Source organism: Copadichromis virginalis, linkage group LG18 (genome assembly GCF_057382275.1).
Source record: "Copadichromis virginalis isolate Kocher_CV1m ecotype Utaka linkage group LG18, C_Virginalis_male_GT1.1, whole genome shotgun sequence".
Lineage (NCBI taxonomy): Eukaryota > Metazoa > Chordata > Actinopteri > Cichliformes > Cichlidae > Copadichromis > Copadichromis virginalis.
Genome location: NC_140635.1, coordinates 1,297,698 through 1,320,030, shown reverse-complemented (window position 1 = coordinate 1,320,030; position 22,333 = coordinate 1,297,698). Strand labels below are relative to the sequence as shown.

At 39.5% G+C, this 22,333-nt stretch overlaps 1 protein-coding gene across 1 annotated transcript; it reads right to left on the bottom strand.

The window, feature by feature from the left end:
* Positions 1-4,078: 4,078 nt before the first annotated feature.
* Positions 4,079-8,532, bottom strand: trdc (T-cell receptor delta constant). The gene is made up of 5 exons (XM_085440296.1): positions 8,355-8,532; positions 8,047-8,194; positions 5,855-6,136; positions 5,552-5,578; positions 4,079-4,939 (listed from the first exon to the last, which is right to left on the bottom strand). The coding sequence occupies exons 3-5, from the start codon at positions 6,003-6,005 to the stop codon at positions 4,830-4,832; spliced, it is 288 nt and encodes a 95-aa protein (XP_085296422.1). The 5' UTR covers positions 6,006-6,136; positions 8,047-8,194; positions 8,355-8,532; the 3' UTR covers positions 4,079-4,829.
* Positions 8,533-22,333: the final 13,801 nt, after the last annotated feature.

Here is a 22,333-nt window from a genome sequence, read left to right as displayed (position 1 = left end):
TTTCTTTCATGAATCCGTCTAACACACGGTGCTCGTGTATCCATGGTTACTGTCTGCAGAGTCTGGATGGTTTCAGTAAAATATTAAAACATTTAACCGAGTCGCTCGTTTCACAGTGTTAGTCATAAAAATGAAGAAATATAATCATCTTACCAGCCTCTACTGTCACTTTAATTCCTTTGCCAAAATAAAGTCTGCTGTTTCCTCCCTGATTCACACTCTAACACACACTGTGACAAATACCACTTTTGTCTTTCACAGCTTACATTTGATGTTTTCACTGGAAATTTAACTTATTTCATATTTTTATGGTGTTTATGGACAAATTTGCATCTGTTTGTGCTTCTGTTGGGTTCATTTATTAACTGATCTCATTGTTTTACAGTAGCATGAGTCATATTTTTATTCACGCTGTTGAACATTTAATCGTTTAATCAACAAATCTGAATTCATTTTAAACTCTTATTTTATTTGCATGTGTTTGTCTGTGTTGCTCACAGCCTGATTATTTCTATCAATCAAAATCTGTCCAGTTCTATAAATACACAAATGCAACACACACATAAACTGTCTATAGACGCACAAAAACGAAACACTAAAGAAAGCAAACGTCCTCCTACCTGTTTCTACAGTCAGTTTGGTTCCTTTGCCAAAGTAAATTTTGTCGTTCCCTCCAGTCACACAGTAACACACACTGTGACAAATACTGCTGCGCTCTGTTCCTGCTGTTGTTGTGTCTCTTCGTTAATCTTCAGGACATCTGTTTATGTGTTATTTTAATTATTTGTCTCAGATATTCAAACTTGTGTCGCAGTTTTTACTGTTTTTGATGTTTTTTTCACTCAATCCGAACGAATCAGACAAAATTGAAAGCGAATAAAACTCCTGACTGCAGGTTCTGTATTGACGCTTTCTGCGCTGTTTTCATTCAGTGTTTGTTTCTTCTTCTCTGAATGTTTCACATTTTGTGCTGAGCTGAAGCTTCACACTGTGAGCTGATGTTTCTCACTGAGACTGCATGAAACCATCTCAGTTTGCACTAGTTAGAATCTACAAAAAGTAATAAATTTAAAAAATACAAATGAAAGTTATTTTTAAAGTCTAAAATCATTTAAGCAAAGAAAACTCTTACCTGTCTCTACAGTGAGTTTGGTTCCGTTGCCAAAATAAAGTTTGTCTGTCCTCTGATTCGTCACACTGTGACTCACACTGTGACGAATACTCACGGACTCGTGTGGATGTCAAATATTCAGATTTTCTGTCCGTGATCAGTGTTTTTGTTCCTCCTGTCACCTTCACAGTTTGCATTTGTTTGCTTTTCTTGCATGAACTGGTCGTTTCTCTGATGACAGTGTGAAACATTTAGATAATTACACATTCATCAAAAGAAGCTTTGCTATCAAAGAGTAAAACGGATCTTTCCTCCATAAAGATTGTGTCTTTCACTGTTTTCTGTGTTGCTCCATTTTGTTTGTACAAGACTTTGTTTATCCTGTTTTGTTTGTTTGTTTTTACGTAGAAATAAAAATTTTTTTAACACTGTTTGTTCAAATTAAAATCATGTAAACTGAAACTTACCCGAGACGATGTGGAAGAGTCACTGTGCTCGTTTTCAGATATCCACCTTAATCCTTCAGACTGAGTCTAACCAAACACGCTGTCTGTGTTACTCTGGATGAAGCATCTGTGTTTGCACAGCTCACCTGTGTCCCCTGATCCAGTTATTCCCACGAGTGCCACCTCTGTCAGAGGGGTGTGGCCTAAAACCCAGATTACAAAAGTTCAAATTTACTTGTTTTTTAAAGCTTTTAAGAGCTCACACAGGTCACAGTGCGGTGCAGAAATAATCAGCGTTGCATGAAAGGATTATTCTGTATAAACGATCTCCAGCTCCTGTGGCCATCAGTGAAGTTTAGCTGTGTTACAGTTTAAGACTAGAACTGAAGTTCAGTTCAGCTGATCGTTGGAGTTGTTGTCAAACATCAAACTTCCTCTAAAAGTGAGTCAGTCCTGCAACACTTACGTGTTCACATCACATCAGACGTAAACATGTTTACAGCCTCGATCTTCATAACAGCTGATTTTAAGCTTAATGTTTGCATTATTGGGGGCGTGGCCTCTTTGACTGACAGGTGGATGGTGACACAGGTGGTCTGCTCGGCTTCACCTCAGTTAATTAGAGTCCCTGAACTGGACCTCTGGACCCGGTTTGTGCTGTTGGAGCCTTTTTAATGACCAATAATAACCAGCGACCAATAATACAGCTCGCTGAGCGGCTACTGGCACTAACAGAGCTTTTATTTAGATGTTGTACAAACTAGTATCTGCGTTAGCTTTTAGCTATCACCTGATTAATATTTGGTGATAATCCACTCTGTAGTCATGGTAACCTGATAACAGGCTGCCCAGCAGGTAAACTATGATGTCACTTCCTGTTGAGAGTTTGTCTGGATAACAGGAGGAGGTGCCCACAGTCAGACGGATGCACGGCAGAGAGTGATGGAGGCTAATGTTACCATATTTTTAAAAATGTCTGTTAACTGAAACACGTGATGGAAATGATTCAGTCAAAAATGAGTCATTAGTGTAAAAGTAAAAGAAAAATGAGCTGAAAGTTTAAAACAAGATGACTGACAAACAGTTTGAAGTGTGTGTGTGTGTGTGTGTGTGTGTGTGTGTGTGTGTGTGTGTGTGTGTGTGTGTGTGTGTGTGTGTGTGTGTGTGTGTGCGTGTGTGTGTGTGTGTGTGTGTTACACATAAACTCACAGTGTGTTTGCAGGAAGCCTGACTGTCTCTTGGATCTCTGGACGAACGCCTCCTCTGCTTCCTTCTCTCACACACAGACTCATCCAGGACTACATTTATAGTTTGTGTGAGACGCAGGAAGCAGGAAGCAGAGCTGATGTGACCTGTTTCTCAGACAAACTTCACCTGTGGCCTAAAAACAGTGTGAATAAAAGATCCGGCTGTTAGTGAGTATTTTGGGCTCTGACCCAGTTTGCAGAATAATTTGAGCTTAATCCAAGTTTCCATGTTTGCTAAGTACAGTTCAGTCACAGCACTGCCAACCTAATTCATCTGACTCACATTAGGCGGGCCTGTGGCAGTCAGACTCAGCCAACATCATCAGGCCACAATGCTGTAAACGTGGGCAGGTGTGCAGGGCCCAGCATACCTGATGCTCTCCCTGTCCCGTCCTCTGGGGGGCAGAGTCTCTCTGTGGCAGCTGCGTTTGTGTCACTTCTGTTTTTAGAAACAACTCTGACAGGTTTGAGTTTTCAGGGTGAAGCTGCTCCAGTGTTTGGTTGATGTTTTATTTGTGGGAGCATGTAAACAGATCAATACCAAATGTCCATAAAGCAGCACGATAACGAGGTTTAAGATTTACATGGAAATCAAAGATTCCTGCATCGAACAGTTTATCATTTATGCATCTGTGAGCTTGAAGAGGAGAAACCTCCGGCAGCTTTTACAGAGCCGAGCGCTGAAATTCTTACAACCATCAAAACAGGACATTTGTCTCACGAAAGTGTTTTAAACATGTTTTTCTGTTTGTTGTATCTGATTTTAGTGTGTGCTAAAAGTCAAAGTTAATTAACAATAAAACAAGAGAATTGCATGTTTTCCCTTCAATGATCAGTGTGATGCTGTAATGCGTAACTCGCTGTGAAAGTGTTGCACAAAGCGTGCGAGGAAACGAGCTGCTCACAGCTTCCTGTCGATGTGAAACTGAGCTTCTTGTTGGTTTCTGTCTGATTTTATCTGCAGCTTCACGTCTGACTGTTCAGCTTTCAGTTGAACTGTGGTTTCAACTGAAAGCAGGAAGACTCAGTGAAGCACGATGAGGCAAACGGGGTCAACTGATGACGACGTCACAGGTCCAACAAGACGGACACTTCACCTGTGAGCAAACTTAAACTGTAAATGATCCGATTGGAGGGAAGCTTTTAATCAAAGAGCAATCCTTTATTTAACCCTGTGGCAGCTCACATGCTCTGTGAGGGTGCAGCCACCAAAGACCTGCAGTGACTGATGATGCTGCCCAAGTTTCAATCAGTATCAGAAATGGAAGAGACGATTCAAACACAAGCAAGTTTATTTTGTATTAGAAGCAAACGACGTTTCAGTGAGAGCGGAGAGTAAAACGTACAGACAAAAGTCAGATACAAACGATGTTGTTACAAACGACAGGAAGTAAAACTAAACGTAATGTTTGTACAAACAGCTGACAGGTTGTATTTACAGCAGGACGAAGCAGAGTGAAGACGAAGCTGTCAGCACAGCTCGCCTCACACTTTCACACATCAGCAGATTTAACACACGACATGGTTCTTCTTGTTGAGACCATCAGGGCCTTTCATGTTGAATCAGTTCACTGGATTCATTAATTAGTCTTTGTTCTTTCAAACTAATGTTTAAAGGAAAGTTTAGCTCCAGATGGCGACGTCAGCGAGCTCGGCACAGCCACGCTGCACGCTGACGTCAAGTCTTTGCTGTATTTTGTATAAATAATTTGAAACATTTAACAGATTTTATGTTTCTGGTTTAATGTTTTTTGCATGTATTTACAACAAAATGATAAAAATGTTTCAGGAGTTTCCACGTTTTTCCTTTTGGGTTCAAATTTCTGTGTTTACTTTTAGATTTTGTTGGAATTTGAAACGTTGCTCTTATATGAAGGCAAACGATCCTAAAATCAGACCCAAAAATGTTTGTGCTATAAGTGTGAATTTACAGGAGACTTCCTGAACGTTTGTGCTTTTATCAAAAACAGGAGAAAGAAACTGAAGCTGAAGCTCTGATCTGATGTCGCCGACCTGCTGATGGACTCAGACCAGCAGACCTCTGATGGTCAGGATGGTGTTGAAGGCCAAAGTCTTGGTGAACAGCACTCTGACTCCGTTCATCACCAGCAGGTAGAAGTTGAGCTTTGCTTTTTCTGCACAGAAGAGAGACAGGCGCGTTAGCTCGGACTGAATCTTTGACACCAACACGACTTCAGCAGGAAGGTAAAAGAGATGAAAAAGGTTTCCTGTGTCGATCGTCACCACAGATCGACACAGAGACAAAGGACACAGAAGAAATTCATTTTCACGACTGCAGTTTAATTAATAAACACAACTCTTTATATTTATGTTCCTGCATGTTGTTTGTTAACGTGAACACATCAGTGTGTTGTTCTCTGCACGGATGCATCAGCACTCACACATGAGACCGAGGCTGAACTGATGTTTTATCATATTTACACTTTAGTTCTATTTTACTTTTATTCTCTTTTCTTTTGTTTTTTTGTTGTTGTTTGTTTTTTTGGAAATGAAACTTTGAGTAAAAAGCAAACAGATTTTCTGCTGCTCTCTGATATGAACTGCATGTTTTGTGTTTGTGTGGCTGACATTATATATTATATATAATATTTGAGGTTACACAATAATCTTTCATTGTGTGAATGAATTCTAAATCTTCCCGACAGCAGTGATGCTGTTAGTGATGACGATCTCGTTCATGTGACTGTGGAGAAGCTGAACGTGTGCAGGTGTGTTTGCACGCTCACCTGGGTAGACGCTGCTGCAGGCGTCATCTGTGTGGAAATATGAAGTGCATTAATCACAAACACGCTCGATGAACTGTTACCCGAAATAATATAAGAAGCGTTTAAATTTCAAATGTCAAACAAAGTCTCAACCGTCTATGACATGAAATCATTTTATTGATCTTTTTTTTATTAATGACCATGTTTGCATGTTTGTGTTAAAAATAAAAGATTAAAAGTGTCTGAAACAAACACAGCTGAAGTTTAAGGTTTATGAGTCTCACACTGACGTTACTTATTGTTTCAGTGAGTTTGTTTTCATACCAGCTTCGTTATTGGTGGAGACTCCTAACAGCTCGCAGGAGTGGATGGTCTCGTTGCTGAATCCAACAAAGTAGTAGCTTTTAGTCTTTGTGGACAGAACGGCGTTGCTGATGTTCACGCTGACTGGGCCCCCCCTGACATTCATAATCATTTCTCCTTCCTTTGGATAAAAATCAGTGGCCAGACAGACCTCTGGGCCCAGAGCATCAGCGGGCAGCGGTGGATAAGCAGAAGGTGCCAGAGGGCTCAGAACGTGAAGGGACGGGGTCGTTTTAGGTCGATCTACACAGCAAAGCAGGACAAACCAAAACCACACAGACAAAGTTATAAAGTAGAAAATAACCAAGTTTCAGTGTCCACAAGACAAACGTTAATGTTTCAGCTTTAAAACAGGTTCATTTATCTGACATTTATAAATGAAATCTTATGAAACACTATAACTCCAAACATGATGACTCAGGTGACCCTGAATCCTTGATTCTACATTTAGAAGTGCTGTGATCGATATTTCAGTTCTGTTACTTTATTGATTGTTGTGCGTTTGTGTTGCAGTTTGCAGCTAAGAACAGTGCGCTCGTGTCCAGGGTGTCTAAATGTTAGTAAAGACTGTGCGATGGAGAAGACACACAAAAGTCTTTCCCCAAATTCATGTTGTATAAAATTTGTACATTAAACTTCAAGGATAACAAAATAGTTTTAGTTGTTCTTTGTACATAGATCAGCTGTTTAGTCGCCTGCTCTGACATTAGTTATTAAGTTTGTGTGTTTTTTATGAGCCGACTGTTTGACACGAAGCTCCTGTGGACACAAACTAACAGTCAAACTGAGAGGAAGCTGACAGTGAACTGAGACGCTGCTCGCTCCGCTCCGAACACTTTAATCATTTTATTTTAGGATTTAAGAGTTTGACACAAACACCGTGACATTGAGCCAATAACACCCAGCCATCATGTAGCATGTTTGTTTGTATTTCACATAACTAACGATGAGTTCTTTGACCTGAGAGTCAAATTTCAGTCCGACAAAAATAAAATAAAATGATTTTGGTCCAAACAGCCAATAAATGAAAATCAGAGGTTGAATGTTTGAGTAAATATTAAACTTCTTTATTTCTGTTGTATAAACTTTATTTTCAGATGCACTTATCTTTGTTTAATGCAGCGTCCACACTATATATCATCACTTGCCGACGTACGTTCGGCCAAACTGTTCAGTTCTGCTTTTTTATGCTTTACACATAATTTATGACATAATCACATGTGAGTGTTTCCTTGAAAGCTTGGATATAAAAACAGGTATTATCTGTGCCGAACCTTCAGTGCTTTAATTTGATGTTTTTGACGACAACTGAACTTTTCTCACAGCTTTTACCTTAATTTTCAGTTCAGACAGTAACAATCAGAAAGTCACTGTGAGCTCATGTTGAAGAGTCAAGTGTTCAACTGCCAAAACCTGAACTTCTGTCCTGTGTAGTATTTATTTATTTATCCAGGATTTTCTTTTCTCTGTGCCAATTTGCAAAAGCAGCTTCATGAACATGATGCATTTTCTTTTATTTACGTCACTAAAATTGTACGCATATATAACTCTTCTGCCTTTTTTGTGCTTTACAGTCCTTATCAGCAGCTTTCTGTTACATTTTGTTTTGTTGTTTGTTTGAACAGACATTAAATATATCTTTACTATTTGTACTCATTAATATTTTCAGCAGACTCATCAAAACAAAGACGTTTCAGAGAATTCAGGCCGACTTTGTTTGATTTTATATTTTAAAAACAGAATTTCAGATTTTTAAATCTGACAGTTTGTTGGTTCGTTGACATGTTTCTGTAGCTAATGTTCAGCTTTTTTTTTCTTTTTTACTGCCGATTATTCTCCTTTGTTTTACTTTTGGCTTTGCTCTGTCATTATTTGCAGAGTTACAACACACCAGCTACATGTTGCAGCTGACTTGACTCTATTTTGGACACTTTCACACTTTGAATGAACAGAAAACAGGATTTAAGGCATTTTCAGGACATCCTGTGTCAGGCAGAGCAGCTCTGTCTCACAGCAGCTCGTCGTCACATCGCTCCACTACTGATCCATCAAGTTCAAGCTTTAAAACATAAAAACTCTGTTTTGGACTAAACAGACCTTTGAAAGGAAATTATTTCTCACTGTATCAGCCAAGAAAAAGGGATTTTTCTTACCTTTAGGGGTGACGGTGAGAGGGATCGGATTTCCAAATGTTAGTGCATCACAGTGTTACAGCCCCGTACAAAAACCTCTCGGCTGTCAGAGGTCCTCAGAGCAGCTCAAACACGTTCAAAAATCCACTTCCACAGGACAGACACTGAGCTGTTACACCAGAGGAACAATCAGAAAGTCATTTGTAAGTTTTCATCAGGTTAAAGTACAAATATAAAACCGTCTACCTGCACATAGAGCAGAGGCGTGAGGGTCAGAAAAGTGAAGAAATATTCATTTCCATGTAGAATTCGAGCTGCCGAAGACTCACCTGAAGCAGATGTTTTGTTTCTTGATGTTTTTCTGAACTTTGGCCGATTCCATGTTTTAAAGACGGTTCAGATGAAGCTGCAGGGTTTTTGTTCAGCTCTGTGTGGATGTTCAATCACTGTGGACCACCCCAACACAGTGAAAAACCCTCGTACAAAAACCTGTCACAGCAGCAGGAGGAAGCAGATGGGAGTCGCTGCCACATGAACAAAAACTCACTGTGACTGTTTCTCTGTGACTCTGTCTTTTACTGACGGCTTTACTTCATTTCTGCATGTTAGGAAATAAATGCTGCAAACACATAAATCAAAGTTTCAAATACCTTTCACGACCTTATTGCACTTCACTGTATTTGATTTAACAAATATCTTGAAGCACACTGAGGAAGAGGAGCTAAATGAAGGACATGAGAGGCCGTCCAGGTACAGGTGATACACAGAAAAGTCATCAAGGAAATCAGAAAGAGCAGGAAAATACAGAACACGGAAAAAGATGAACAAAATTAAAGATTAAACACCAGGAGAAACAAAAACGCTGGTAAATGTGCTAAAAATGGATTATTTGTAGTACAAGGAGTGCGAGGCAGGTCTATCCTGTGCAGGCTGATAGATGAGCACAGGTATGGATGGATGGGAAATACTGGAAGGGCAACAACACAGTGTGTGTGTGGCACAAGGCTGCTGAACCGTCCATCATCTTCTTCCAGTTTCCTCTTATTTTGTTTGAAATCCCTGAGAATGAATTCGGCAAACACTAGGTTATATTTATCTTTGCTAAGAAAAACCGCAGTTCTCTCTTTAGCTAGCAGACATGCACACAAACAGTTTATGATATTTGTCGAGATGCTGTTTGTTGGACCTGCCGTTGCTCGCCGACTTCCTCAACTATTAAAACAAATTGTATCACCTGCTTTGGAGTTTATAGAAGGTGGCCATCTTGGTTTTCCTTTGCTTCAGTTTGATTTTCTTGTAGTTACCTTTAGTTTAAGTTAGAGTTTGTCATTGCACCCATTCATTCTTTTTGACCAATAGCAGACCAGTTCTTGTGAAAAATCCAGGTGATCAATTCCAGGATCATCTTTGTGCAACATAGTGCTAAAGCCAGGTGGAGAGAGAGCGTGGACCCAAAGACAGTGCAGAGGCAAGTTTGGTTTTCACTAGTTTATTATGCATTTACAAGTTATGGTGATGTGATGTAGTGTGAAGGATCTCTGTTTCTGCTGCACAAGGGACAACGAGTCTCCGAGGAAAAGACACTGCAACAGAGGAGAGAAGAGTTGATGATCGGAGGGGAGAAAATCAGAAATCTCAGTAACACAGGTGAGGTGAGGGGCTAACTTGAATCTGCAGGTGAGTAGACGTGAGGGGAGGGAATCAGGAGAAAGCAACTTCCAAGCTGTTTCCAGTATTCCAGCAGCCAAGGAGGCGAGTAACTCAGCATGAGAAGAGATACAAGTTAGTTTCAATCAAAAACATGCAGAGAATTTCTTCTTGGCCTGGTGATGATGTTAGGATTGAAAACCTTTGTTTTGTTAGTATAAATAAAACTGTTTTATTTATGTTTATATACACACTGCAAATGTGCTCAATGAGTTGGCGATCCGTCTTTTGAAGGTCGAAAGCGTCGTTCGGCGTGACTGTCCGAACTGATATTGTAGGAACTGTATTGCAGAGGGTTGTTCGTAACACACACACACAGAAGATGGTTAGAATAAGTCTCTGGGTTAGAGCGTCCGTACAAGATGTCCTGAACCAGAACTTAGAATCAGTAGAACAATGGATAATAACATTGTGCTTTTCTGTGACAGAGGAGGAGGAGATACCAGACATTATACTTCCCTTAGGCAGCATCATTAGAAGACATAGCATACATTTTCACTGCTATGCAGATGACACCCAGCTCTATCTGTCCATGAAGCCAGATAACACACACCAAAGAGTTAAACTGCAGGAATGTCTTAAAGACATAAAGACCTGGATGGCCGCTAACTTTCTGCTTCTTAATTCAGATCAAACTGAGGTTATTGTACTCGGCCCTGAAAAGCTTAGAAATATGGTATCTAAGCAGATTCTTACTCTGGATGGCATTACCTTGGCCTCCAGTAACACTGTGAGGAACCTTGGAGTCATTTTTGACCAGGACATGTCCTTCAACGCACATATTAAACAAATATGTAAGACTGCTTTCTTCCATTTGTGCAACATCTCTAAAGTTAGAAATATCCTGTCTCAGAGTGACGCTGAAAAACTAGTTCATGCATTTATTACTTCCAGGCTGGACGACTGTAATTCATTATTATCAGGAAGTCCTAAAAACTCCCTGAAAAGCCTTCAGCTGATCCAAAATGCTGCAGCAAGAGTCCTGACAGGGACTAGAAAGAGAGAGCAGATTTCTCCTGTTTTGGCTTCCTGTTAAATCCAGAATTCAAAATCCTGCTCCTCACATACAAGGTCTTAAATAATCAGGCCCCATCTTATCTTAATGACCTTGTAGTACCATATCACCCTATTAGAGCACTTCGCTCTCGCTCTGCAGGCCTACTTGTTGTTCCTAGAGTATTTAAAAGTAGAATGGGAGGGAGAGCCTTCAGTTTTCAGGCCCCTCTTCTGTGGAACCAGCTTCCAGTTTGGATTCAGGAGACAGACACTATCTCTACTTTCAAGATTAGGCTTCAAACTTTCCTTTTTGCTAAAGCATATAGTTAGGGCTGGACCAGGTGACCCTGGATCCTCCCTTAGTTATGCTGCAATAGATGTAGGCTGCCGGGGATTCCCATGATGCATTGAGTTTTTCCTTTCCAGTCACCTTTCTCACTCACTATGTGTTAACAGACGTCTCTGCATTGAATCATATCTGTTATTAACCTCTGTCTCTCTTCCACAGCAGGTCTTTATCCTGTCTTCCTTCTCTCACCCCAACCGGTCGCAGCAGATGGCCCCGCCCCTCCCTGAGCCTGGTTCTGCTGGAGGTTTCTTCCTGTTAAAAGGGAGTTTTTCCTTCCCACTGTCGCCAAAGTGCTGCTCATAGGGGGTCATATGATTGTTGGGTTTTTCTCTGTATCTATTATTGTACGATCTACTGTACAATAGAAAGCGCCTTGAGGCGACTGCTGTTGTGATTTGGCGCTGTATAAATAAAATTGAATTGAACTGAATTGAAATGAATACCAGACGAGGTCAGACATGGACGGGGAGGACTTGCAGGAAGACAGCAAGGCTGCCTCTTCCGTGTGGGAGCAAGATAGCCTAGTAATCTTTGTTTTTGTCTCACTACAAAGTTGTACAACCCGTTGAGGGTTATCCTTCTTATAAAGCAGGCTGCTGGTTCACACAGAGGTCCACGGCTCTCTGTAAACTTCTCATTTCAACTGCCAAAGCAAATTAAATCTTTTTCAAAGACAGAACTTTCTCCTGAAGTTCGGTCTGAAAAATTTGAACACAACAAAAACCATAAGGTAGTTAATGGACTGGAGGAGAGTTGGTGGAGATGCTGATCTTAAATGCTCCTCCTACTGATTGCCAGCAATGAAGAACAGGTGGACCAGGCAGGTGTGGACTCCGGGCTCCAGCCAGAGTGGGCGGACACTGCAGGACCAGGCTGGAGCAGTGAACACTCACTGAGCACTGAGGAAGCATCTAGTCAGACAGCTGAATCACCTCAGTGGGCTTAGATTTTTCTGTTTTATCAGTTACAGTTTCCTTTGTGTTCTGATGTTTGAAGGATACTGAACTTGTTTTTTAGTGCAAACCTCAGATGTTAAACCAGCCAAAGCTCCCTGCAGTCAGTGAGGTGAAAATCTCTTATCTATCAGTTATTTTGCATCATGATAGGAAACCTCGAAGCTGCGACAATGGCTTACTAAATTAGAGATCTACAAATTAGCACAGAGAGCTACACTACAAATCAATCAATCAATCAATCAATCAATCAATCAATCAATCAATCAATCAGGGCTTTATTCGCCACGTGCAGGTTGCCCTGCAGTGAAATGTGTGTGTGTGTCCAGAGTTCAGCTGAGACAGTGTCCTTCGCCCTGCCAGGCTAAGTAAACAGTCTTCCAGCCAACCCAGGTGGCCTTGCATGGAATGGGAAGAACAGTCATCACACAGTTGTTATCAGGGTGTTTTGTTCAGCTCCAGCCTTGAGACCACAGCTGGCGCCGAAGGGATAGCCGCATTATGATGGTGGTTTTTTCTTTAGTGCGAACAACTCATGAGAATTTCAAAGTTCTCTCAATCTCCCGTTGGAGAGCAGCGAGCTTCTCCATGATGTTATCAAACTTATGCTCTGTGATGTTGTCATTTTTGTGCTCAAAGAGCTGATTCTGAGAACTCACGACCGCCGAGAGCTTCTCCAAGATGTGATCCAACTTTCGCTCAGAGGTGTTATTCTGAGTGTTATTCTGAGTGTTATTCTGAGTGTTATTAGAAATCTCAGCTTTAAGCTGCCGTGAACACTCAGAATAACACTCAATGAGCCCATTTTGAGAGCTCACGCCTCGTCCCATCGTTTCAATCCCAGCGGGCAGCATTGTGGGGGTTTGAACAGCCGGTTCCACTTTCTTAATTCTTCGATAAGTCAGGGCCAAGCCAGCTCCGATCAGCAAGAACCCTGTTACCATGGTTCCAAATAGGTAGATATCTTCAGCGTCTTCGATCGACAGTTAAATGAATTTCAACACAGGTTTTCTTTGGATTCATTGGCTCCACAAAACTAAAACTACACTCAGACATAACAGATATCACAACAGAGGTCATCAGCTGTCAATGTGCAAGATCATGTTGTAGTTCATTTGACTCCTAAAATGATCCCTATGAGTGCTGCCTAATAAAATGAAATACAGATGATGATGATGATGATGATGATAGAATATAAATAAAAGTTGAAATCTGTAAAGAACATTTAAAAATATAATAAAATGTAACACTGTTGCAAATAAGACAATCTGCTGCAGAGAATCTGCATTCTGGTCATTTAGTGCACATAGCGGTAAAATAAGCTTTTTAATTCTAGTTAATTCTTTTGTAACTGAGGGAGCGTGTGCTCTCAGTGCTGCTGTTTCTAATGCGATGCCTGCACGTCTGACCTTCAATATTCAAGCTTACTGTCCCACAGCCTTAGAGGAGATGCGGGAATCACTTCAGTTTGTTTGGAGATCAAAGTGAAATGGATCGACTGAACAGGATTTCTTGTTGTGTTCTTGCAGCTGCAGTTCCAGCAGCAGAAAAGAGACTTAGCTGTCATGAACTGGCTACACTGGTGGTAAAACCAAGTCAAGAGCAAAACCCAAACAGGGAGACGGGGAATGGTTGTGCTTAAAAGTCTTTTATTAACAAAGTTAATAGAAGTTTGTATGTTGCATTGGCAGGACTGACTGGGAGCCGCACAGAGGAGGTGCAGGGTAGAGGGCAGAGACCAGTTAGGAATAATCTTTTCCAGAAGATTGCACAGAGAAATAATAAAAGGCTTGAGCCACGGTGCTTACTTTCTGCCTTTCAGAGGAAAAGCTGGAGAGGAAGTCAGGGAGGTCCACTGATCTGTGTTACCACAAAGGAAGGAGCGGTTGGAGCAGGAAGGTGAGCTGCTGAGGTGACCGTCAAGGAGTAGTTAGAGAAGTGGACTTACTTACATTAAGTCCATGTCCAATATGTAATTATAACTACAATATGTTTCAGTGAACATGCAAATAAACAGATCTTGTGTCCAAATATACACGGACCTCACTGTGCTGTTTAAGACCCACACATACAAGACGGGAATATCTTTACTGTCATTGTACAAGTAGAGCAAAATTAGTACATTATATAAATAATATACACAAAATAAATACAAGGAAATGTGAACTGATAAGGCCAATCAATATAACAGACATAAAGTAAATGTGGACACCAGTCCCTGGGGTCATGATATAGTAATACATCAAAACTAAGCTTTAACTGCATTTAATACAAACTGATGTTATTGTCCTGTATTATTGTTTGGTCGTTTGTGCATTTTGCTGGTATACTTTGGGTGACACATCAAACCAACCTCAGTCACCTCCCTCAACTTCTCCACCTGCCAGCTCAAACCTGCAATGCTAAAACTTACCTGGATTCCAACCAGCATCCTGTTCCTTTCAAAGTAAATCCCTACACACCTTCTGTTCTCACTCACCATTACAGCACTTTGGATTTAACACTGGTCTCCAGTCTCTAGTGGATTTCTTTCCCTCAGACCTGCAAGAACCCCTGAGCATCAGTCTAAGCTGAGCATCAGTCTAAAAAAGGGGCTTCAGAGGTTTTACTGCCATGCTGAGCAAAATTACTATTGTAATTATATTTAAGTGGTGTGTTCTGAACAGGCTGAGCATCATAGGAATAACAAAGAGCCTCCTGACCTTCTTCACTGAAGTACCAGCTGCTATCCACAGGATCACATCGCTGTCATCTTCTGAATTCTTTTTTTATGCTAAATCTCAGTTTCACCTCAGGAGACCGATAAATCTGTTTATACTGTGCACAATATTATTTGATCTGTAAGATTTAATGTAGAATATTGCACAATAAGGGCCTTATTTTTAATATTGTTCTTCCTTTTTGCATAGAGTTACATTTACTATCTCTGTTTTTTATCTTTTACTGGAGTGACCACACCAGTGTTTTGCAGTTAAGCAGCAGGTTTCATTAGCAGCCAGCAAGTCACGACTCAAACGAGGGAAAGTCTCGTTTAGCATCAGGAGATATCTACAACATAAAAGCTGAGGTTAGAAACTTCACACATAACTCATGTGATCTCAGGAACCATGCTCAGATATAAAGAAAAGCTTGTTGGGAGTTTTTGTAAAGGTGTCACACTGACTTCAGTCACTGTGGTACGTCGACACGGTGAAAAACACTCGTACAAAAACTGTTGAACTGTTTCTCTATGGGAGAGTCGCACAAGCAGCTGAACGTGGGTTGAGGTTTCTTCTTATCAGCCTGTGTGGCTTGTTTGAAGAAAGGAGGATTTTTATCTGATGCAACTGAACATCAGTCAAAAAAAGTTATTTTAAAGGTGAATTCAAACATTTGACATGTTTGCACTCAGATTAACACAAATGTTTTCTTTTTGTAGCTTTTTGACTATTTTCATTGTGTTAAACTGTCATGTTTTCTTTTATAAAAATAGAAATATTTCCATAAAATGCTAAAAAGTGTAGAAATTAATGCATATAACTTTATCATCAAAATGCAGCTAATTCATTGTGTGATGCTCAAAATCCTCCTAATGTTAAAGGGGAGTTTTTCCTTCCCACTGTTGCCAAAGTGTTTGCTCAATTGCGGAGTTTCTCTGTATTATTGTGTTTTAATGTGATTTGGTGCTATATAAATAAAATTTAACTGAACTGAATTAATGTTGTGTGGATATGTTTCTTGCTCTCTCATTTCATTTCACAATCAAGTAATAGCACTGCCACACAAAGAGCTCTGTCCATGGTTCTGAAAGCCTACATGCATCTCTGTGAATGCCTTTGTTTTTGTTGTTGTTTCGTGTATCTGTATAAAATGTACACAGACATTTGAGCCAGTGTGGATGCTAACTTTACTGACACGAGCTGCCAGATTTCATAACATAGGCTCTGCTCCAAATCTGGGAGATCCAAGATCCTGTTCTAGCAGAATTAGGTATTATTTATAGTCTTAGTTTCCAATTGTTCCTTGTCAGAGTGGCTGTTTGTCTCCCTTCTATGTGACTTTCTCATATTTGATCCTGTGTGTGTGTGTTTTTGGCTTCATTTGAAGAATCTCAATGTAGTTGTCTTTGGATTGTTTTCTTAGACTTTGCTGAAATAAAAGTTTTTGCACTTACCTGTTTCATGTGTTTCGGTTCTCTTCCTTCTGCGTTTCATGACAAATTTTGCTTTTAGTTATGCTCTGTGTTTAATTTTTTCTTTTTGTTTTCTGAGCTGATTTATTTTTCCTGTTGTTTCATTATTTTTTCAACAATATATTTGTAATATTTATAAACAGTATATGAATTATCCCTGAACCCTGAAACCATACCTCTGAACCTTTGAGGAAGGCTGTAAGAGCCTAGAAGATGCATTCTTGCTAGACTTTTGGGAAAAGAATCAGTTCATTGTCAATATTAGGAAATCACAGGTAGGAAGGCTTGGCTGTGCAACAACATGAATAAAGTTAAAATGTATACAAACAACACAATGTCCAATCAAATGACTCACAGATTCAAAGCAATATCCATGCCAAAAAAGTGGAGAACATTTTTCAAAGTGGTGATTTTACACTTCATATGAAGACTCACAGGGAGAGACTTTACCCCTGCAACACCGGTGAGAAAATATTTAAAGGCATGTGCACATATACAGGTGTACAAAAACATAGTGAGTGAAGAAGAAACACTCAGTGCATCATGGGAATCCCCGGCAGCCTACATCTATTGCAGTATAACTAAGGGAGGATTCAGGGTCACCTGGTCCAGCCCTAACTATATGCTTTAGCAAAAAGGAAAGTTTGAAGCCTAATCTTAAAAGTAGAGATAGTGTCTGTCTCCTGAATCCAATCTGGAAGCTGGTTCCACAGAAGAGGGGAGGCACGTGAGTTAAGGAGATGTAGTTATTTTAGGTTACAGTTCATAATGCACTGTCCAAAGTAGTCTTATCAGTTAAAACGGAAAAGAAAGGTAACTGTGGTCTTCAAATTGATTCTATCCAGGCAGAGAAAACATGGGATGCATGTTTGACCATTAAAAACATGGCGGATGTCAAAAAATATCAGTGAGCAACATGATCTGGACTACAAACAAGGTAACAAACAGCCACACTCTCACTTCTGACACACAATGAAAGGAAGAACTCAGCTATATCTGGAAGAAACAACTGCATCAGTCAGACAGCTGCAGAATAGGATCAAATGGAACAGAAAATATTTGCCCACGTGAATCACAATACACAGGACTTGGAATATGAAACAGTTTCAGACAACAATTAAAGTATCAAAGACGACTGCTGCTACAAATGAAGAGTACAATCAGAGGAATAAAACTGAGATTAGTAATTATCCACTTTAAATGTAGAAGCCTATAGGCTATATTTAATCATATCAAAGAATGTTTTAACCAGTTTTCACATCCATTCAGTGTCAATGACTTATCTGAAACTTGGATTAATGTGGAAAAAGGAACAGACTTTGAACTGGAGGGTTATGAATTCACATTTATAACTCTGCAAAACAAAGGTGGAGGAGGAATGGCCGTGTATGTGGACAAATCATTGAGATTTAATGTGGTGGATAAGATGACAACAGTGATTGATAATGTACAGGAATGTATAACATCCCTGTACATTATCTATTTATGAAATCTATCAAGAAAAAAGTAAAAATGTAATCACTGGCTGTACAGAGCTGCCACTCGTGCCGTCAGGAAGGAATGCAGGAAAGCAGAACGAAAATGGAAGAAAGACAAGCTCCACATCTCTTACCAAGTGTTTAGAGATTGTTTTATTAACTATCAGCGCGCCATCAAGGTAGAAAGAGCAACTTATTTCTCCAAGGTTATTACTAAGAATTCTGGTAATCCTAAAGTTCTATTCAACACAATCAACTCTGTCCTGCATCCCACCACTTCAGCCATCTGAGACTGCCTCACACACTTCTGAGGATTTTCAAAAGTTTTTTACTGAAAAAATTGATAATATCAGAGCACATATCCCACTCCCATCCCAAGACCCTTCGAAAACACCTACATGTTCTTTCTTTTTCTCCGAATTTAAACCAGTCTCATTATCCCATCTTACTGATATAATAATGCACATGAAACCAACTTCTTGCCCCTTGGATGTGTTACCTACACCATTTCTCAGAGATGCGCTATTGTAAAGCATCTCAAATGGAGCTGTTCCTTATTCGTTTAAACAAGCTGTTGTCCAGCTGCTTCTAAAAAAAAAACCTGGTTTGGACCCGTCAGTTCTTGGCAATTTTAGACCAATCTCTAAGCTACCATTTTTGTCTAAGGTTCTCGAGAAAGTTGTCCTCCACCAATTATCCTCATTCTTGGACACACATAATATTCTGGATAAATATCAGTCTGGTTTCAGAGCCTTCCACAGCAGAGTCTCTACTGAAGGTGTTCAATAATGTGCTTTTAGCCGCTGACTCTGGAAAAAGTACCGTTTTAATTCTTCTAGACCTGAGTGCAGCATTTGGTAGTGTTGACCACACAATCCTATTAAACTGTCTAAAAAAGTGTCGGCATAGAAGGAAGTTATAATTTAAGGGATTTTGAAAAAGCCTTTTTATTTCTGTGAGTGGAGCGAAGCTGTGGAACAGTTTGAGTTTGGAGCCGAAGCAACGTCCAAACATAAAGCAGCTCAAAGAGTTAAACAGATATGATGTTCATGAGTTATAATGAAAGGAAATTGATGAAATTCAGCGAATATTTCTGTTTAGGAAGTTTTATGGTGTGCTGTATATATTATATCAGAAATATGTTTGTTAATATTACTGCAGATTATATCAGTAAGGAAGCTGATGAAATACTGACTGATAACTTATGGTGAAGGGGTGGGATTAAATATGCGTGTCCTTCAAACTCTTTTTCAATATGTAACTGAATCAGAACAAGTGAAGCAATGTTGAAATGTATTGGGGGGGTTTGTATACCATTTTTTTCTCTTATTTTCTTTGCTAAAGCCTTCAGGATCAATAAAGTTTTATTGAATTGAATTGAATTGAATTGAATTAAATGAACTTTGTATATTTTTACATAATCAAAATAAATTAACAAACAAACAAACAAACTTTTGAAACTGATACTTTATGCAGATGACTGAAAACAAGACCTACGTGTCAGTGTCTTCATTCATCTCCCTTCACTAATTCCCTGGTTTTAGGGCACAACACATGAACTAGTTTTTCAGCGTCACTCTGGGACAGGATATTTCTAATTTTGGAGATGTTGCACAAACGGAGAAAGCAGTCTTACACATTTGTTTAATATGCACATTGATGGACATATCCTACTCAAGAACAACTCCAAGATTGCTCACAGTGTTACTGGAGGCCAGGGTAATTCATTCCAGAGTAATAATCTGGCTAGACAACATCTTTCCAAGAATTTCAGGGCCAGCTACAATAACCTCCACTAATATAAAATCTGTAAAATCTGTAAAAAAAAAAAAATGCACATCAAATGACACACATCAAAGATTCTTCGAAGCCCAAAAATGTGTGAAAACTGGTGATTTTATCATATGGATGAACAACTAAGAAACCATACCCCTGGAAAGATCTCAGAGAAAATCTGTAAAAGCAAACTCCATACCACACCAGTGACAAGAAATATACATGTATCAAAGCATCAAAACATCAGATCTCAACGATTTAAGATTAGTGTGAAGCAGCATTCTTGTGAAAAATTGGAAAAGTTTCATTGATTGATGATTTGATTATTCATTTTAACACTCACATGTGTGAAACTTTACTCTGGGAACACCTGTGAAAAAAGGTTTAAATGCATAAAAACAGTGAAGCATTCACATAAGATATCAAAGACACATTATTGCCAAAGCAATGAGCTAAACACCTACATGACACACAGGGGAGAGAAACCCTAACCCTGCAACACTGGTCAGAAAAGATTTAATGACATGAGACCCCTCCACATTGCTTATGATTTCTCTAGAAAAGAGTCCTGAACACATGAATCATAAGCGATTTTAAAGATTCGGAGATATATTTGTGTATACCAAATATAGTTTGACCATCACATTATTGCTCAATGATTTAAACCCAAAGTCCTACCAAAATGTGAGAACTCATGCAAATGGGAAACCTTACCTCTGCAACACTGGCGAGCAATGTTTTACACAGGTGGTGGAAATTATCCATCCATCCATCCATTTGCTTCCGCTTATCCTTTTCAGGGTCGCGGGGGGCGCTGGAGCCTATCCCAGCTGTCATAGGGGGAGAGGCGGGTTACACCCTGGACAGGTCGCCAGTCTGTCACAGGGCTAACACACAGTTAGGTAATTTGGATTAATCAATTAACCTATCCCCACAAACTGCATGTCTTTGGATGGTGGGAGGAAGCCGGAGTACCCGGAGGGAACCCACGCAAACACGGGGAGAACACGCAAACTCCACACAGAAAGACCCCGGCCTGATGGTGGAATTGAACTCATGACCTTCTGTGCGGCAACAGTGCTAACCACCGTGCCACCGTGCTGCGGTGGAAATTATTTCAGAAGTAAACATATAAGCAATAAATAGTAATTATTTATTTCTTATATGTTTATACAACCTTCAACTTCATCAAAGTCACAGATACGTTTAATAGGTATCCTTGATGTTAGTGACTTAGTTAAGAAAAATTAAAGTCATCGACTGAGTGAATATTTTATTTTCCTTAGAGCTAAGCAGTGCCCAAAGCAGTGAACAAAGGCTTCTAATCAACCCTTATGTCCCATGACAAAAAAGCAAAACAAGGAGGACGTCTGAAGGGCAATGGTTCTCAGGTGGAAATGGATGGGGTGCCCACTCTAGGTCAGCGAAGAGTTGCTGCCAAGAGTGCAGACGTTTAAGTATCCCCAGGTCTTGCTCCTGAGTGGCAGAAATGAGCTTACTTAACTTGGACATCAGGTGAGTGACCTCCTGTGATTAATTTATGTTGTGTTTTATGTCCCACAAATTTCTTTTGAATTTATTTTAACAACAGACTTTGTGTGAAAGTAAACTGTTAGTCTTCAGTTTTAGTCTTTTTTTCCACAGCTCTGAACAGTGGAGCTGAAAGTTGTAATTTCAAGTTTTCCCCTGGACATCAGCAGCTTTTTCACTTGTTTTCAGTCTCGTCCTCGGGCCTGACCATTTTCAGAGAATTGCTCTTTGTTTGTTAGACCTCTTAAAGATGCCACACGACTCAGTGAAACACTAGAAAGGTTCTTAATTCAAGGGATGAACTCAAGATTTGTGTTTACACATAACAGACGTTCCTCCCTGTCCAGGATGTTACATCCTCATCATTGAAAGAGTGTCCACTGGCCTGTAGGTGTGAATAGACTGACGTGTGTGTGTGAGTGTTGTGTGTTTTATAGATCAAAGAAAATGTAATGGATATACACTTACATAGAAATGTATTGTTCTGCTTATTAGTTCAAACCTCTCACTAATAACTATTAGTATGGTGACACCTGGTGGGATTAACTGGATATGACAACTAATCGCCGATGAGTCTCTTACTACTTATAAGAATTCTCCAAATAAGACCAAAAATCATTACATAATCTTTGCATCTTGAGTCTAAAATCAACCAGAACAAAAACACAAGGAAACGTGTCAGTTGCTCGTTATTGTTTCTTTACCCTAAATATGGTCCGACTCGAATAATGTTCATCATTTATGCACGAGTGAGGCCCCACAGTGACTCTGAAAAAAGATGAGTATGAAAACTGTGACGATTGTAGTTTTTATTTCTCATTGTTTCTATTACCTACATTCTTTAATTGTGAAGATGAGTTTTTGTGAAGAGTTTAAATAAGTGCATCACACGGCTCCTTATTCTGGTGATTTTGCTGAACCTCAGTGAATATCTAATATCACACATGAATATCTGGTCCTAAAACAGTCATAGTCAGTCATATTTTAACTTCCCTCACAGAAAGTGTTGACACTGAATCATAAACTGCAGATCTCCTTATAAATAGATGATTAATCCTTAATTCATCTTTCAGAGAGCAGGGAGATTTTTTATTAGAATTTTTAAAAACTGTGTTTTGGAGAAAAACATCTACTTTGACAAAATATTATGTCCTGTTTTACCTGAAACATGAAAACATTACAGCCATAATGATTTGAATATAGTTTACTGAAAGTGAAACTATATGTTCATGTATAGAAGTGTACCTTGTACTGTCCTCACTGTTATATTGTGAATAAAACATACTTGTGTACTTAATAATTAGATCTATAATAATCAATGACAATCTAACATTAGGTTAACACACTT

Bases quoted from the DNA above. Each gene is read 5' to 3' on its own strand.
- trdc (XM_085440296.1), bottom strand. From the start codon at position 6,005: ATGATTATGAATGTCAGGGGGGGCCCAGTCAGCGTGAACATCAGCAAC. The intron at 5,579-5,854 runs GTATGAAAACAA...ATTTCCACACAG, and splicing joins CTCCACCAATAACGAAGCTG to ATGACGCCTGCAGCAGCGTC. The intron at 4,940-5,551 runs GTGAGCGTGCAA...TCTTCTGTGCAG, and splicing joins CTGCAGCAGCGTCTACCCAG to AAAAAGCAAAGCTCAACTTC.